The sequence below is a fragment of the Amphibalanus amphitrite genome, unplaced genomic scaffold (assembly GCF_019059575.1).
Source record: "Amphibalanus amphitrite isolate SeventyFive unplaced genomic scaffold, NRLGWU_Aamphi_draft 000879F_arrow, whole genome shotgun sequence".
NCBI lineage: Eukaryota > Metazoa > Arthropoda > Thecostraca > Balanomorpha > Balanidae > Amphibalanus > Amphibalanus amphitrite.
Genome location: NW_024882373.1, coordinates 155472 through 173876, shown reverse-complemented (window position 1 = coordinate 173876; position 18405 = coordinate 155472). Strand labels below are relative to the sequence as shown.

General features: G+C 55.9%; 1 protein-coding gene and 1 non-coding gene across 5 annotated transcripts; one reads left to right on the top strand and one right to left on the bottom strand.

Moving 5' to 3' along the window:
* Positions 1–148: 148 nt before the first annotated feature.
* On the top strand, positions 149–18181 carry LOC122367586 (RNA helicase Mov10l1-like). Of its 4 annotated transcripts, none has more exons than XM_043340829.1 (15): positions 149–190; positions 6454–6585; positions 7150–7738; positions 8439–8593; positions 8995–9822; positions 10248–10407; positions 10736–10956; positions 11247–12868; positions 13274–13580; positions 13859–13948; positions 14289–14401; positions 15095–15215; positions 15991–16122; positions 16725–16841; positions 17123–18181. In XM_043340829.1, exons 3-15 carry the CDS (start codon positions 7279–7281, stop codon positions 17276–17278), a joined length of 4482 nt encoding a protein of 1493 aa, XP_043196764.1. In that variant the 5' UTR covers positions 149–190; positions 6454–6585; positions 7150–7278; the 3' UTR covers positions 17279–18181. The 4 variants fall into 4 exon arrangements, with proteins under 4 accessions (XP_043196764.1, XP_043196766.1, XP_043196767.1 ...); XM_043340831.1 differs by having other exon boundaries at positions 157–190; positions 6431–6585; XM_043340832.1 differs by lacking the exon at positions 149–190 and adding an exon at positions 198–217.
* Positions 14566–14637, bottom strand: Trnat-cgu. Its single transcript has one exon. It is a non-coding gene; the product is annotated as a tRNA-Thr (tRNA).
* Positions 18182–18405: the final 224 nt, after the last annotated feature.

Below are 18405 nucleotides of genomic sequence, written 5' to 3'. Positions count from 1 at the left end.
TCAACATTATCATTTTAACCTCACCTGAAACTACTTAATAAGCCTAAAAAGCATTTAACCTCAAACTCTGAACATTTATATACCACGAACAAGTACTTATTACGTCAAAATAACGGTAAACAAGGCAGCTTGTAGACCACTGAATGTTGATGTTGTACACATCGGAGGGAGGGGTTACGAAAACGGCGCGGTAGGTTGTTGGGGGAAATTTTATTTGGTAAGCTGTGATTACTTAACGTTAATTATACAGTCAATTGATCTTCATAATGAAGTGCTCTTTTGAATGATGTGTAAATTTAATGGGATATGTTTAGAAAGTGCTAGAGTTCTGAATTCTGCTAGGAGGGCACCCCGCCGCAGTGGTGGCGCTGCCATTTCAATTTCATGCGATGAATAATAATTGGGTAATAATAAGCGGAATATTTCCGATTTGAATATTACTACCAGTATGATACTAATCTCATTTGTGAGAAAGCAAAATAGGAGGGAAATAGGTAGTTATCTGAAGGTCAGATTGAGTGGAAACTTACAAGCTGTGCCAAATATGCCCGGCATAGTAGTGGGATTTGACCAAAGATTTCTGGGCATGTCTGGCGTAACCATGTATGCACTGAATTAAGCGCATCGTGGTCGCTGAAAGTTCTTGGCATGCAGGGCAGGGCGGCTGTGTAATCTTCAGCGAATGACAGTCACCAAATTTTAGTTTTATTGCACTCTGGTCAATCTAGCAGCGGAATTGCCCTGCGGGCGGCTCTGCTCTGGAAAGGTTAGGGATGAGACGTCCCCCACCCCAATTGTCGAATGCCTCGACTCATGACTCATGAGTCGCCCTGAGTTTACTCAGCGGAGTGGCAAACGCCCAGGGCCAGGGGGCCTCCATGCTCAGCGTGGAAATAGGTAGGTATAATGGAGGAGCTTATTGAACATCGTCGAGCCTTGTGAAGTAATCCTGCAGTGGGTTCCTGCCTAAGTTCCTGTCCACTGCGGAGTGCGGGATCGAGGGAAATGAGAGCGCCGATGGCCTGGCAAAACAAGCGGCCTCCCTGTCCTCGGATGTCCGCTCGCTGACCCGGGCGGTTCATATGCGCGGAGTGCCAGCAGTGACCGGACAAGCGGTGCCCCGCTGCGCTTTGCTTCGTGTGCCGAGAAGAGGCACACGAAGAAGTGAAGAAGAAGTGCCAGAGCACGTGCGACTCCGGTGCCCGGCCCTCGCTGGCGCCTGCCAGCCTGTTGTTGTTGTTGTTGCTGTTGTTATTCTCCTCGGGTCGGCTCACGGCCGACCGTAGCCCAGCGGCTCTCGGTGACTGAGGTAGCCGCGGCTCAAGGCCGCCACGGCCCCGCCGTCCCGAAGCTGCGTAGGGCCCGGTCTAATGTTGCCGAATAGGCGGAGCCCCGCGCCAGCCAAGCACGGGCACCTCAGCAGCACGTGCTCTGGCGTGTCCGGGCCCTCGCGGCACACCAGGCAGCGCGCCGCTGGGCGGGCCAGGTCGCTGCACTGACGACAGCCGCGCTCGGGGCGGCGTCCGATCCTGTGCAGATAACTCTTCGAGCGGCTCCAGTGTCCCGCCCGCAGCTGGTGGTCGTTAACCGCCTCGTCCCGAGACTCCAGGAGCACCGGCATCGGCATCCGGTCTCCCATTATTATCTTGAAGAGGCCGTCTGGCCAGCTACGACGCCATGCCTTGGTGGCGGAGCGGCCGACGGCCTTCACGATAGAGCGGACGTCCGTTGGGACGGTGTCTTGCGACAGGCTGGATGCCTCTTTAGCCAGCACGTCCGCAGTCTCTCATCGCCGGGTATTCTGCAGTGCGCTGGGATCCACTGCATGAAGACTCGGCGTCCTCCGTCCGTGAGCGTCAGGAGCAGTTGCCATACGGCGGCGCCGAGTGCTGTCGCCTGGCTCCCAGGCCCCAGCCCCACTCGCCAGCGTGGCCAGCGCCGCCTGCCTGTCGGCGCAGACGATGACCGGGCTCACCGCCGGGCCGCCCTCCAGTTGCAGCAGCATCTCCAATGCCCCGCGGATCGCCACCAGTTCGGGCCGTCGGCGCGGGTTCTGCTGCATATCTTGCCTGCAGGGGCTCGGAGGCCGGAGCTCGTGTTCCTCGCCTGAGGGCCGAGGGGAGGATTATCAGCGCTCCACTCCCTCCGGACACCTCCCTCCGCCGAGCCGTCGCTCCATACCCATACGGCGTCGTCTGGGAGGGCGGCCAAGTGCTCCTCCGCTCTCGCCCGCCGGACGTCGGGTGGTGCTGTGCGGCTGATGTGGCTGCCGATGTCGAGTCTTATTTGGACCCTGGTGTCATCGATCCACGGCGAGATGGTGACGTGCAATCGTTCCTCCACAGGTACATCTCGCACGCCCGCGCTCACCAGGGCGCGCGCCCCCGTGTCGCGCCAGCCGGTGGTGGTGCGGAGCCGCCGTGGGGCCGTTGCTTCGGCCACCGCGCGCAGTGGGTCGCCGCTTCTTTGTGAGACTGCCAGGCAGCTCAGTCTGGCAGCGAGCAGGTCCCGGCGTGCTCTCACGGGGACCGAAACGGCTTCCGCGAGGAGCGGATCCCTCGGCGTGCTCACGGGCACCCGATGATAACGCGGGCTGCCGCGCGCATCTCCATCTCAAGTAGCTCCACGTGGGCGGTGGGACTCGGACGCAGCAGGGAGCTATGCAGCCGCCGCGTATTCCAAGGCATCGCGGACGTAGCCATTGGCTACTACTCGCAGCTGTGGCTCCCGCAGACCCCAGGAGCGCCCGGTCATCTTGCAGAGATGTGCAATCCCTGGCTTAGTCTTCTTCCGGACGCGCGTGAAGTGCTCACCCATGGGAAGTTGCCGATCCATGGTTACACCGAGAAGGTGAAGGTGTCTCCCAGCGTCCACTCGCGCCCCGTCTGCGTGGATGTACAAGTCACGGGCATCGACGTAGTGCGGCGACAGGGCTAAAACTTGCGTCTTGCTTCCTGCCAGCCGCATCTTCCAGTCGCGGGTCCACTTCGCCATGGCGTCCGCCGCCTGTTGAGCCCGGTCCCTGGCCTCCGCTCTCGTACCGCCGGAACACAGTGTTGGGGTGTCATCGGCGTACAGGAAGATTCGCCACTGTCACGTGGATTCACCACTTTCTCCGAGACCGACGCGCTCGCGCGGATGTCAACGGGGCACGGAGCCGGAACCGCCCATTCCGAGCTGGCCTGCCGCAGGGGTCTGTCCTCGCACCGACCAGCCTCGAACACACCCTCCGCCGATTTTTGTGGCACCAGAGAGGTGTTCACGGGCACCGCACACTGCTGCGTGCGGTGTGTGAGGTGCGTCCAGCAGGCGTGGGGGTAGGGGATGGGTAGGCGGTTCTGACGTCACGGCTGCGTGCGGTGGACGGTCCGCTGTGGCCGGTCCCGACCGGCCACAGCGATCGCTGTGTGCGGTGACGGAAGGCTGACGTAGGGACGAAGTGGGCGGAACTTCGAGGCTGTGTGCGGTCCGACCGCACACAGGGCCCGTGAACAGCCCTTAGAACTTTCGGCCCGGGCCTTGTTCCACGGCACAATGCTACAGTGACAGTGCGCTACACGTACATATTGTGGTATTGGATCAACTAATTCAGACACTCAAACATGGGAAAGCGTCCAAGGCCCCGGAACGCTCGTCGCCCTGTCTGGTTGATATAGCCTTGGACGGCAGACGTGCACAAATGCTTTAAATTAAAGTGGCTTAATTTTGGCACAAATAGGCACCCAACTTTGGGCGCAAATCATGCAAAAATTTCAGCGCAAAATCGCTTACTCAGAATTTCAGCGCATGAGGCTCTCACGGGCGTCCGGCGTAGTTTAAGGATGTTTTCCAGTCTGGTGAATGAGCTTTTCCCGCTAAGGCATTGACAGATTCTGACAAGAATCTGACGATCTTATAAACCCCATTCTTGATTTTTTGACTTTATTGGCTAAGATAGGTAATCTATAGGTGACATGTAAATGATTAATTTCTTTTCCATTTTTTACAATGACTGATGACTCCAATGACTGATGCAATAATATTGTCATGGATGTCATTGATCGTGGCATTGATGTCATGAAAATTCCTGTACATCATAAGTAAGTACAGGGTGATTTTTTTTAACTGTTAAAAAGTAAACGTCAATGGTGGTCCCTAAATCGAAAAATCTTGTGCAAAAAAGCAATGCACGTGATAGATAAATCTGGGACATTTTGTATGGTGTCATGATTTGTCCCTTTTAACCGAAGGCCTCGGCCCCAGTGGAGCCTGAAAATGCCCCACCAATCGGGCACGCATGGTCCACCGCCGTTCAGTAAGGAACGACACAAAACGATGATTTTGAAGCATTGAGGCAGTTCGAAGCATACGATCATCAAGGGGATACCTCAGAAAGACGTTAAATAATGCACGAACAAGCTTGTAGTCATAAATAACCTTCAAACGGTCCATCTGGCGTATGTGCATCCTCTGAAGAATCAGTCTTCAGGGAGAAACAAAAACAGCGAATCAGACACCACCAGGGCCGCCAGTAGCAAAATCCTCGACCTGCCCTTTCTATACTTCTAGTTTTTGGACCCAGGTATGGCAGATATAACAAGAAAATATTGGAAATATCTGGCAGAGCTGAAAATGGGTGATAGGAACCTTTTCAGTCCGCCTAATGAGCATGGGAGTCCATGGTGCTGTTCAACACGTGCTCAGGCGGGCTGATTCGTGTCGGTGAGAGAGGGGGTAACTTCAAGCACAAGTAAAATACACGATGGACGTTCCTTCACATCGTGTCTGCATGAAATCAAAATGTCCCAGAATGCTCGTCATGCTGGTATATAATTTTACAATATATATTTGCATTTTGACGCCACTAAACCTCATTACTTTTTAACAAGTAAAAAAAATCACCCTGTACACTAAGTAAGTAATAACATAGTAAAAACACCATCAATTTCATTAAATTGTGATAAAACTAATGAAGGCAATAAAAATCACCAATACCTACGTAAGCCCTCGTACCTGCTCTGCTAACCAGCACCCTGCTGGGGGTGTTTGAACACCCACTCTGTTTTTTTTTTTTTGCAAATATCTCAATAGCTGTGGAACGGAGGGCCGCCTATTTTAGCACACCTTATCATGCATCGCTTTTGCACATGGTACGAAAATTTGAGACAAATGTCTTTCAAGGTGAGGTCCAGGCTCACTCTAGGTCACTTCAAGTAACCTCACCTCGGAAAAAGTTCCCATGTTTGCCATAGCTACAATGAATGATAGATCGTTTTGTAAGGTACATGTAAACATGACACACTGAACTGGAAAATGACATCCGTGATGTTCATGAGGTCAAGTCAGGTTAGGAAAGGTATGCAGCAGTTTTTGCTAAAAACTTTTGATAGGGGCATTCTAAAGCAATGAAACCACCTTAGATGTGTCTAGCTCGACGACACGGATCGACCGATATACAGCACGTCACACGACTGCATCCACTGTGGGGAGCAACTCACAGTGGCCCACGTGCTGCTGACGTGCCGCCGGATGCGGTCACACCACCTGGCACCTCTGGCATCTTGCGCCCACAGTGACTCGCTTAGATCTTCTCTCAGATAACTCGCGCTGGATCCATAACGGTAGCATATTTTCCTTTATCCGCGCAGCCAATTTCACCGTTACTTTCCTTTCCTAAGCATAAAACATAAGTAAGTAAGCAAGTAAGTAAAGACGTATTTAAAATCTCTGTTATGGGCGCAAAATGACCTTGCAGTCGGCACGCCACTTACCCCCAACAAACAAACAACGAACTTCCCGGTCAGATCTTCACCTTGACCTGAGGTCAAGTTTTCTAATTGACCTAAGGTCAAAGTATAGTTTATTCGACGCGACCTGACTAGAGGACTGAGGAACACGATGCCGGTAAAAGTAAACTCGTGCTAGGTTTGGGTCAAAAGTTACGGCAGAAAACAGTTTCCGCTAAATTCGTTTATTTTGGCAGTTTTTTTCTCCCCTGCAGACAAAACCGTTGACTTTAGGTTAAATCTGAGAAGTTAATCAGAAAGAGTGTTAATCGGGCTATCAAATGTGCTTTTCCGGGGTAGCTCTATTCGTTTCCGAGTTATGCGCCGGTTTGTTGAAAATTGTCGACATTTGCCCTGAAAATCGGCGAAATTTGGCCTACGGTGACCTCTGATGACCTGACCCTTGACCTGACCTAAATTTACCAATGTAATTTCGTCACTATTTTAACGGCCTTTCGAACGCTGCTTACAGTATGTCGCTACGTGTCCCAGGGGCCAAGTTAGAAAAGGGGTGTTCAAACCCCGTCCCCCCCCTCCCACAGGGCGTGGAAGTCCAGGAGTCCCAGTGGGGCGCGGGATAATCTTCCCCGTTGGGTTAACGGCAACCCCAACACACGCTGATTGATTACATCTGAATGCCCGACGGTTTTGGTAATTGATTGCAGGCCTGTGGCTCTGATGGTTGCAGGTGACAATGGACAGTGACCACTTGGCTCCACGGAAGTTGCTGCTGTCGTCGCCGGCCCAGCAGGCGGAGCAGAGGTCGCAGGAGCGTTCAGACGCAGCAGCTGTGCAGTCGCGGCACTCTTTTGAGCAGGAGGTAAGTCTAGTGTTACGACACGTAGGAACTGTAGGGGATTAAATCTCCTGCAGTTCCTACGTGCTCCATTTTTGCAGCTCCATTTTCGGTGTGTGTGTGGGGGGGGGGGGGGTAGTTGTCCCCAAGTGTCTTGGGAATGGGTGATTATAGTTCGACTTTTATGTGATTTTGGGTTTGCTAATTGAATTATCTGTAGATATTGAGTATCCATGACAGGTTGGATGATGATGTAAATAATAAACCAAATTATTACAAATGCATTCAAATATATTCAAAAAGACACACAAAGCTTTCGGTTCATGGAACCTTGATCACTGTGCAAAAATGCACAGTGATCAAGGTTCCATGAACCGAAAGCTTTGTGTGTCTTTTTGAATATATTTGAATGCATTTGTAATAATTTGGTTTATTATTTACATTATCTGTAGATAACTTATCACAGATGTTTGCACGCGATTTTTTTGTTTGAAACTGTTTTTGGACAGCTTAATATAAGGTGCACAATAGCTGACACCGCCTGTCACAAGTCTGTGCTGAGTGCTGCGCATCTGTCCGTCCCAACAGTTGGAGAAGCAGGTGTCGGATACTCGTCAGGAGGACCACCAGAAGCGGTTGAAGCGACTCAAAAAGGAGCTGGACTACCTCTCCGAGACGGACTGGAAGTACGCCACCAAGCCGTTCTAGCCGCGCGCCATGCTGTCGACGCTGCGCGCGTGGCTGTGGGGCGCGCCGGCGCCGGAGTCGGCGGCGCCGCGCCCCGAGCTGCACCAGTTCTTCCCGGCCGACGAGCCGCGGCCGACGGACGCGCGCCGCTGGTTCGAGGGCTCGGTGCTGAGCGTGTCGCCCGAGGGCGGCACCGTCTCCGGCGACGTGTGGTTCGAGCCGGCGGCCGTGCGCGGCCCCCGCCAGCCGGAGGTCGGCGAGCGCGTCCGCGGGGAGGCGCGCCGCCGAGACGAGGAGCACGCCTGGCTGGCCATCCACGTGGAGGTGTGTGACGACGACTGGGGGACGGCCGCGGAGGAGGCGCCGGCCGAGAACAGAGTGGTGGGGCAGGTGCGCCGGTTCGAGGGGGACGTGCTGGTGCTGGCGGACCGTGACGACGAGTACCGGCTGCGCCAGGCCGACGCCGAGGTCGACTTCCTGCCCGCAGAAGGTGCGTACCGTACCGTACCGTACTGTACCGTACCATACTGTACCGTACCGCACCGTACCGTATCGTACCGTATCATACCGTACCGCACCGTGCCGTACCGTATCGTACCGTATCGTATCGTACCGTACCATATCGTACCGTATCGTACCGTATCGTACCGTATCGTATCGTACTGTACCGTACCGTATCGTACCGTACTGTACCGTACCGTACCGTATCGTACCGTACCATACCGTACTGTACCGTACCGTACTGAACCGCGCAGGGGAGGAGAGGCCGTCCGGTCGGGATTTGAATACAGGGCTGAGCGATGTCTGCGTGGTGCGACTAGGCCTTTGTCCGTCCTCTTTTCTTGCTGAATGAAATACGGAATACCATATAACTCTCTTGTTATTTCTGAAAAATCATGCTCAGAAAGGACTTATTTTCCCTTCCGTTTCTTTTTTTGCATGTTAGGTATCAGAAATGGTCCATAGCACTAAGGAGAACGAACGTGTGCTCTGCCCTAGTATTCATGCTATTGTTCTACCGGGAAATTTACCATTTGGCTCAAAACTAAATGTTTTTAAGGGTTTTCATTTTGTCTTCATTGCTTACGATTTCTAGCACGTCTCCTTTTTAGTAGCTCTCCCTCCTTACTCTTTCCATTCTCCTCTACTCCGCACGTTCACTCTGCCCTCTCCCCTCCCGCCATCGACAGGAGACTGGCTGGAGCTGGAGAGTGATGACCCGATCCCCCGTGAGGTCACCGGCGGTCAGAAGGTGCGGGTCCGCCCGCTGCGCCGATGGGAGGTGGACGGTGAGGTTACCCTGGTCGCCCACGAGCAGCCCATGTTCGGACTCGTCGATAATCAGGTGTGTGGCGATGCCGAGGCCTCTCTGCAGGAGGGGTTTGGTTTGCGTTGAGAAATGTTTACAATGGATGCAGTAATCTTCGCATGGATCCTCTTCGTCATCAATACAAAGGCATGGCTATATGTTTATACCTATTCGTTACATGTTGTTCCATGCCTCATGACTCAGCAATGGCATGAGCACTTCAATATCATGCATGCAGCATGATCAGATTTTGATCTATGAATTTTTATTAAGTTTTTTACTTGCTGATCTCTTTACTTTTATGTTTTGCCACAAAAAGAAAAAAAAAGATATCGTAGTTTTTCTAATAACACCGATTTTGTTTGTCCCTGTTAAGTGACCTCCGCTGTTCATGTGTGTGATCGCCTCGCTAACTGTCACATTGCCCGCTCTCCCAGATCTACTTCCTGCCGTCGGCGTGGAGTCTGGCGCGTCTGCCGCGCCGCGGGGACCGTGTGCGCTGCTCCGCCGTCGAGAGCTCCCAGTCCACGCCTCGCGGCCTGACACTCAACTGGCGGGCCGTGCGAGTGGCGGCACTGGAGGCGCGTGCCTGGCTGCGACCGCCGCCGGCCGCCGCGCCGTCGCCCGCCGCATCAGCCTCCTTCTCCGCCGACCTTCTGGACGACAAACAGGGTGTGTCTGTGAGCGGTGACGGCGAGTTCGGACAGCTGAAGTGCGGCGAGCAGCGGCGCACGACGCTGGTAGTCCGTAACGCGAGTGGCGCTCCCGTGACGCTCGCGGCGGCGCGGCTGCTCTCGAACGCGGGCGGTCAGTTCTCTGTGACACCGCCTGACTGTGCCGAGATCCCCGCCGGTGGCAGCGCGGCCGTGACGGTCGAGTGCCGCGCCGAGCTGCTGGGTGCCGCGCGCGCGCTCTGCCTGCTCGATTTTGGCGCGTTCCGGATCGGCCGCTGGCTGGGTGTGACCGTGGAGGACCCGTCCGCGGCGCTGCTGTCGGCCCCGGCGCCGAGCCGCCGCCGGGCGCGCGCTGCCGTCGGGTATGACTCTGACTCGCTGGACGCTCGGCAGAGCTGTGTGGTGGTGCCCGGACAGCCGGCGTTCAAGCCGGCGCCGTTCGTGAGCGCCCGCCTGCCGCCGTACCCTCTGCCGACGCGGCTGCTGTCGATGGACGGAGACCGGCTGCTGGCCAACTACCCGTGCCTGGCCTCCGAGCTCGGTCCGGACAACTACAAACAGAGACTGACGCTGCTACTCTTCATCGAGGAGGTGAGAGGCGGGGACATCTGATGGGAGAGAAGGGGTGGGAGGGGAATGGGTGAACCACACGCTTGGATAGTTCAGTGAATGTTGCTAATGTTGCAGAGAATATTGTTCACGGTCTTCTATGAGGCTGATGAAGATGGGTGCTGAGCTGAACAGTTGATATTAAAGAAATAGTGCCTTAGTAGGGAATGCGGGACTGACATGATAATTTGTTACTGCCCTTGACCCCCACTATTTGACAGCATTTTCCTTTCCACCACATGCCATCGACATTATTCTGGCTACAAAACATATACCATCTGACCTTACCTCCGTCACATTACTCCTGCGAACCCGTTCCCCTCCTCCTCCAGTATATTGTCTGGCACCCCTCCCCAAGAGCCCTCCACCCCGCCTTTTTCTGACACCCGCCCCCCTTTCCTGTTCAGGTGGAGATGCTGCGCCAGATCCGTCAGTTTGACATGGACGGCGTGGTGCTGGGTCGGGCCGGAGAGTTCCTGCAGCTGGCCGTGCCCGGACTGGCCGAGAGCCGACCCTCGCTCGTCGTCGGCGACAAGGTGCTGCTCTCGCACCCGTACGAGGAGTCGGGTGAGTGGTGTTTGTGTAGAGAGGGGTCGCGCGTACTGTGGGACAAGTTAGTGGTTCTTATTGCTCTGTGTGAAAGATGTCGCTCGTGGTGCTTGGTGGAAAGAGCAGAGCTTCCAACAACTTCAAATCTATAGAGGTATTGGCGGACAGTTTTCGAACCCCCGCTCTGAAGTCAATGTACGTCTCTGCCCCGCGATCCATGAGGTATTAACGACAAGCATTACGTTGGGGTTCACCATCAGCTGTCGTCCGCTCCCCTAGCAGGTCTCAAGTACGAGGGACTAACAGGGCCACTCCACTGACAATGTTTCGCCCGCTCTCCCGCCAGGTCTGAAGTACGAGGGCTATGTTCATCAGGTGCGTCACTCGGCGCTCAACATCATGTTCCACCCGGACTTTCAGCAGAGCTACACGGGCAAGGAGTACAACGCGTCGTTCGAGTTCAGTCGCAGTCAGCTGCGGCAGCTGCACCGGGCCGTCGAGACGGCGCTGGCACGGCTCGGCGCCGGGGTCCTGTTTCCCACAACGGCCACCGCCAGACTGCCGCAGGTGGGCATCGCTAGGAAGGAAGAGGATATGGAGTGGTGGGCATAAGTGGCTATCTCTTAGCTTCTGATTGTTTGGTTGCGTTCGATGGGATTGTTATTTGTTTATTGGCATTTTCACGTTTGTTGGGTGCAGTGACAGCTTCAATGTAGAATTCTTGCGTTCTTGGAGTGTGTTTTGTCATAACGGTAATTTTTGGGGGTAAATAAGATTAGGTTACCAAGCCATTGAGCTCTCATCACATAACAGCGACTTTGGTGAGGCTGATCACCACGTTCTGTCCGCTTTGGCAGGTGAACTTCGTGGAGGAGGCGGGCTGGTCGTCGGAGCGCTCCGTGTGCTCTCACACCAAACGGGTGTCGTTTGATCTGGACACGGACTCTCAGAAGATGCCGCCGTCCCCGACCGGAGAGGAGGCGGCCTCAGGGGCCGGTGGGTCGGCCGCTGACGGCCCGTCGGACTCCGCTGATCCGGAGCTGACGCCCCGGGCGGCGTCCAGCGACGGTGAAGGAAAGGGTGACATACGGAACGGTGACGGTGAAAGGAACGGGGCCGTCGCTACAGAAGGTCCCTCGGAGTCGCCAGACTCAGAGCTCACCCCTCGCGCCAACGGAAGCTCAGGACTCTCAAACGGTACCGCTGTGCTGAGTGTACTGCCGTCTGAGACAGTGCCTACGAGTGACCGCTCTGGACCCATCACGAATGGAGACTCACACCGCGCGGACCGGTCTGGATCAGTCACATCGGTAACGCCACTCGCCAACGGTCAACTTCACCGGCAGGATAATACTCACCCTCACGGCGCCAGCAGCTCCGGTAGCTCTGCCGCTCTAGCCACGCCCTCCGCCACCCCAGGCCCCGCCCCGGTCGAGGACACGCCCTCCCAGTCGGACTCGGACGTCTCATTCGTCTCTGCTGACGGCTCGGTGGATGAGTCTCTCTCCCGCACCCCGTCGGCCGGCGGCAGCGCGCGGCGGCCCCGTCGCAGTCGGCGGATGCCCGTCGTCGACAGGCTGTTCCGGTCACCGTCCACCGCGACGTCCGCGCAGTCGGCGTCGGCGACAGGCGCGGTGACGGATAGCCCGTCAGTGGCGGCGAATAAAGCGGAGTGTAACGGCTCGTCAGAGAACGGAGATCGATCGCAGGGAAAAGCTCCAGCTGCTCAAAGTGTTTTGACGAATGAACGAAGTGAGGTTAATGGCAAGCCAGTGAATGGACTTGATCACTCTTCAGTGAAATCCACAGTCGTACCGCGCTCATCACCCTCAGTGCTCCCGCCTTCTTCGGACGTCCGACCCGCCACCGCCGCCGCTCCAGCGACCGCCGCTCCAGCTTCCCCCGCCGCAGCGACCGCTACCTCTCCCCCGCCGCTCACCTCCCCGCTCAAGACCCCGCCGCGGTCGTACGCGGCCGCCTCAGGCCGACTGCGTGCTCTGTCGGCCGTCCCGACCGGCCAGCGCGCTCCGTTCGTCCTGCCTCGCTTCTCCCCCGCCCCGGCCGCCGCCGGGGCAGCAGCAGCAGCCAGAGCTGACCCGGTGGGAGGGGGAGACGGCGGCGCAGCAGCGGTGGGGTTCTGCGTGCCGCGGATGTCGCCCGCGCCGGCAGCTGCGGAGAAGACGGGAGTGCGGGTGCTGCGGTTTTTCAATCGAGGTCTGAACGAACGTCAAAAGTCAGCAGTGAGACGCGTGCTGAAGGGGATGGCCCGTCCGCTGCCTTACATCATCTACGGCCCGCCGGGCACGGGCAAGACGGTGACTATGGTGGAGTGCATCCTTCAGACGTACACCATGTGCCCGGACAGTCGCCTGCTGGTGGCCACGCCCTCCAACAGCGCGGCCGACCTCATCACGGAGCGACTGCACGCCAGCGGGGCCGTCCACCGCGCCGCCCTGGCGCGGCTGACATCGTTCAACAGGTAAGACCGAAGTCTGAGGGTACAGAGATCCGGGGAAGCCCTTCAGTTCAGGGACCGGGGATGGTGGGAATGGTGGCATTCTCGGTCTCGGTCTGAAGGGTGGATGAATGGTAACATTTAGTGCTTTGAACTAATGAGTCGAGCAGTGATTCCGACAGCTCCGCTCTCTCGATATTGTTGTAAGTAATTTTTCGGTTATAAAAGGACGATGAAAGGTGAACGTTTTTGTAGTGTCTCGCTCCCCATCCTTCATAGTATTAACGTCTGGCCTAGCAGTAATCGGTAATATTTCGCATGAATCCGTATGACGTCCGCACTTGACATTAGATGTGTCCGTACGTCCCCCGTACCTTGTCCGCGTCGCGTCCGCTCCGCGCGCTCACGGCGCCCTCCCGATGTCTGCAGGTCGGAGGACAGCTGCCCAGAGGTGGTACAGCCGTACGTCATGTCCGGAGACAGTCTGGAGGCCGCTGCCCGGCGCCGCATCGTCGTCGGCACGGCCGCCACGCTCGGCAACCTGTACCGGCTCGGACTGCGCCAGGGCCACTTCACGCACGTGTTTGTGGACGAGGCCGGCCACATGACGGAGCCGGAGACTCTGGTGCCGCTGGGGCTGGTCTCGGCGCTGGACGGTCAGGCGGTGCTGGCCGGCGACCCGCGGCAGCTGGGGCCCGTGCTGCAGAGCCGCTACGCCGCCGCCTGGGGACTCCAGGTGAGAGAGACGGGCGGGGACTCCAGGTGAGAGAGACGGGCCGGCCGGAGCTGGGGAGCTGGGGGCCCATGTTAACTTGACGCTCCATGGATTGATTAACGGCCCGCTTCTCGTGAATGTCTTCAGTCAAGTATTTCTTTCAGTTGAAGGTAAAATTAACACTGAGGTATAATCTGACCCGTCAACCGTTCCGGCCATGTTAGTGGTAACCGTTGGTACTCGTGTCTTTATTCACTTACCCGTCCGCTCACCAAGTCCTCCCGTACTCTCGCCGGCAGACGTCGATGCTGGAGCGCCTGTCGCTGAGGCAGCTGTACGGACGGGACGCGGAGAAATTCGCCGACCACGGCTGCTACAACCCACTGCTGGTGAGAAAATTCGTCGCTATGAGGAGCTCAAATAGCATCAGCTTTTTAGGAGAGGCACGTGATTTTCGCTAATATGTGGGCCGTCGGAGCTGTTCGAGATAATCACATTAGTAATTATTCGATTGTTTAGGGCTTTCGGCCATCACTCGTTACTTCAATTACGAAGTCGTTATATCATGCAGCTGATTACTGTGTTGAGTATTGAGTTGTGGCCGGTAGTTTTCTCTGGCTGACAAAATGAGACTATGACAATGACGGTTCATCGCTTAACCCGACCCGCGTTATAAGTTCGAGTTGCAACTTGTCCCTTCTGACCGGGTAACCTCTCTCCTCCCGCCAGGTCACCAAGCTGGTGAACAACTACCGCTCTCACCGGGAGCTGCTGACGGTGCCCTCCCGGCTGTTCTACGACTCCGAGCTGGTGCCCTGCGTCGACGCCGAGGCGGCCAACAAGTGAGGACGGGAGAGCTGGAAGGGGTGCGCTTAATTGCTGTCTTGCAAAGACATGACTGATTCGCATTTGAGAGCTACAGCCGGAATGTTTACCGAGACTCCTGGCCTGCTTCCGTTATGGGACGGCCCGCGGAAGGGGTTCACCCCGTTCGTTCCAAAATCGTTGCCGCCTGTGAGGTTTGAACTCACGACCCCTGGTTTACGAGACCAGTGCTCTACCACTGAGCTAAGGCGGCGCGCGTGCGAGGGTGTGGCCTTTTACAATAAGAACCAGATAGCGGTGTTGTTAGGGCATCCTCTGTTGTGAAAATTACGGTCCGGGCGGATCGATAAACTCGCCAGAGGTCCGAGCATCGGGTCTAGTATCGATCGGCTTCCGCCTGCCGCGCCGATCGATACGGTTTGGTCTGTTACGAACATCCCTCTGCGAGTGGCTGGTCCTCGCTGGTCTCTCGACGGTCCCCAGACCTCCGGGCGTCCAAGCTGACCTATGACAGGTCAGGGGGTGATGTGTGACCCCTCGCGGATGACCCCTGACAATCGTCCTTTCCACCATTGCTGACCATCTAGTAGTATCGTCTGTCATCTGACCCCTTGGAGATGATCTTTCTATTAGCTTCCTCTGTTGCCATGACCGTGATCTCTGACCCTCGGTGACCTCCTCTGACGCTCGATGACCCGTCTGACTTGCAGGTGGTGCCGCCTGCCGTTCCTGCCCCGGCCCGGGTTCCCGATGTTGTTCCACGGCGTGCGTGGGGAGAACATCCAGGAGGGAGACAGCCCTTCGTGGTTCAACCCCACCGAGGCCTTCCAGGTACGGAGAACGCTCAGCTGAATGCACTGGGGGAGCCAGCCGCGTGATTGGAGGACTTGTGGGCGCTAAAAGCTGAGCTGCTTGACTGGAAGTAAACAAACTTTTGCAGGGGCGTGAGTCCAGCCGTTTCTTTAGTCGCTGATTTGGTTCAAAATTCAGAAGTGGTCTACGGGAGTGTCTCGCGTATTCGATGATTGGCTAGCTTCGTTTTATCTCCCATCATGTTTGGGTGAACATTAAAATGGCACGCTTACGCGAGCATCTTTATATTCATCTTTATTGATGAGTTTTATGTCCTTTTGTTATTATGAGGTAGACTTATACAACCAGTATAACGCCTTTTGGGGCGACTAACGGAGCGAGCGAGAAGGTGGGCCTTGCACGTGCGAAATAGCGAGGGGTATAACCTCCAACTGACTTGTGCACGGCACCTTACTAACCGGTCTCTAGCGATGTGCCAAATTTGGGCACAATCGGCCCAGCCGTTCTCGAGATCTGGAAGCGGCACCCTGCTCGTGCGCACGTGCAAAATGGGTCCAAACTGACTTGTGACAAGTAGTTAGTATTATGAGGTAGACTTATACAACCACCAGGGTTATGAACCGGATGATGAGACTTCGATAGCTTCTTTTCTCATGACAAGTATTTAGTATCACATCAATCACCTTCTCGATAATTCTGGACTCTGAATGGACGCCATACAGCACTGCCGTTGTGTCGCCCTTAATCACAAACCACCACAGCCGCCTCTGACGCTCTCTTTGTGCCACACCAGGTGATCCGGTACCTGCAGAAACTGGGCTCGGCCGGAGTCGACTGGGACGAGGTGGGCGTCATCTCGCCCTACAGAAAACAGACGGAGAAAATCAGGGAGCTCATGACGACATTCGGCCTGCCCACGGTCAAGGTAAGTGGTCGAGAGCTTACCTAACTCGAGAGCAGCCCCGTATCCACTGGTCGACATATACACGTACTTTGGCAATGCTGTTCTCATCTGGGTCCTGGGATTGAATTTACTGGCTGGTGTTAGTTTGATTATGCGCAATTTTCTTCTGACTGTGTGCTACCAGAGTTAACCCGGATAAACCTGTTCTAACAAGTCTTCAGAGTCGCGTCTCCTGACCGTTTTGGGTGATTTATTACCTGTCATTTCACCGGCCTCGGAGCGGATTCACGCCGCAGTACGTGGCAGACCGGTCTATTCGCTGGTCGGCCCGTAGTTGACTGGGAGAATTAGTGACGTCATTGGACCACTGTCACCAGTCAGAAGCGCCCGAATGTCGTTTCCAAGCTATTTTGCTATGACTCGATCTCCACAGAACTTGTGCAGCATATGCACTAAAATGTAGGGACAATTTAAATCCTTGTAACTGGTAACCAGTAACCAACTAAATTGCGGTATAATCATCCCGAAATCGACACCTTTCCCCCAGGCCTCAGCGCCGCCTCCCGACTCCACTGGTCGTGACTGCCACCTCTCCCCGGCGCTCCCGTGTCTTGTCTGTGCAGGTGGGCTCGGTGGAGGAATTCCAGGGCCAGGAGCGCGAGGTGATTGTGCTCACCACGGTCCGCTCGTCCTCCGTCACACTGCAGCACGACGTCATCTACCGGCTCGGGTTCATGCAGGTGGGCGCGGCGGTCGGCTGGCCTGTGCTAGACGCTTCTCGCCTGTTTGTGGCTTTTGATCGAGAATCGAGACTGAATCTGAGGTTGTCAAAAAATGCCCTGATTACCTTATCGCTATTCTTATCTGATGCAATGTTTCTTTGTATTGAGTGTTTCATGAAGACCTGCGGCTGTCAACAGGTTATGTATTCTACCCAAGAGCATTGTCCACATTGGCTGTCGTAGTTCGCCGTTAATTTTCCCGGTCCTAGCCGCTGACATTGCCCCTCTCTCGCTTACAGAGCCCTCGTCGGTTCAACGTGGCCATCACGCGAGCCAAGTGTCTGCTGATCGTCATCGGAAACCCGGAGCTCCTGGCTGCCGACGAGCACTGGCGGCATTTAGTGGTGCACGCCGTCACCAACGGAGCTGCCATCGGATGCGAGGGAGTGCTGTAGGCCCGGGCTGGACGGCTGCGAGGGTGTGCTGTAGGGCTGGACGGCTGCGAGGGTGTGCTGTAGATTTGAAAGGCGCCCGAACGGCTGCGAGGGCGTCCTATGGGGCTAGAATTCCCACCGGCTGTGATATGGCTCACCGAGAGGAACTGTTCGCTGCAGTGCTCCGGAGAAGTTGACGCAGATGTCGAGACTATCACCGGCAGCTCAAGTGAGCGGGACCGAACCTATCGGAGCGTCTACGGCTTGACGGAACCGTACGACTGTGCGCCTACAGTGTTTCTCGGATGGGACCAACTGGACCACCGAACGTAGTCGACCGGCTGTGGATGAGTGCAAGACCCGGCCGTAACTGGTACGGGGCGGGTCGGACAGATCGGAGGGACCTGTTGCCGTCCGTCGGTGGTGTCCGGGCCCAGTAGTTGCTGTTGCGACCCGGGACTGGAATTGGACCATCCCCCCCCCCCCCAGTGAACCATCGAGCCGCCTCGACTGTCCTGTTGCACCTGCCAGTATTTGAACCATCGCCAGCGCAGCGGCCAAGTAGAGGAGTGTGCGACACATTCTGATATTATAGCCGAGTTCGCGCCGTGTCTTGCCTTCTCTACGTGTTTGATATTTCTGCGGCGGTTAGCAATCGCTCGCATCACCCGCTTTGCATTGGTGTGCTTCTTTGTGTTCAATGCTGATGACATTGTGGAAAGGCTATATAGCGAAGGTTTACCAATCCCGCCGGGTGAACAGTTGCGGCTGTGCGAGCGAGACGGACCCGCCCGCCGTTGGCTGTGAAGTGTTTGCGGGTTTGTATCTGCCCAGGCCCGGCAAAACATGTTTGGTGTTGTAGCCGATAAGAGGGCATACCACGTAGCCACTTCGGGGCATGATTAATCACGAGTGACGAGCTAACTTTGGCTCACAGCCGACTGACGCGAACCGCTTCTCTGGTCGACTGTCGAACGGACCGACCCGTCCCGATCTCACCGATAATTCGCCTCATTTTCCGCGACCCGCCGCCGACTTCGCTGCCTCAGTGTCTGCGCCGAGCGTGTGTAGTTGCAGGGATCACGATACCAAACGGCCTGTGGGGATGGAAACCCCCGCAGTTGTAGATGTGCCCGAATGAAACATTG

Excerpts from the sequence above, each read along its gene's own strand:
- LOC122367586 (XM_043340829.1), top strand. The coding sequence starts at position 7,279 with ATGCTGTCGACGCTGCGCGCGTGGCTGTGGGGCGCGCCGGCGCCGGAG. Across the intron at positions 13,581-13,858 it reads CCGCCGCCTGGGGACTCCAG|ACGTCGATGCTGGAGCGCCT; the intron begins GTGAGAGAGACG and ends TCTCGCCGGCAG. Across the intron at positions 15,216-15,990 it reads ACCCCACCGAGGCCTTCCAG|GTGATCCGGTACCTGCAGAA; the intron begins GTACGGAGAACG and ends GTGCCACACCAG.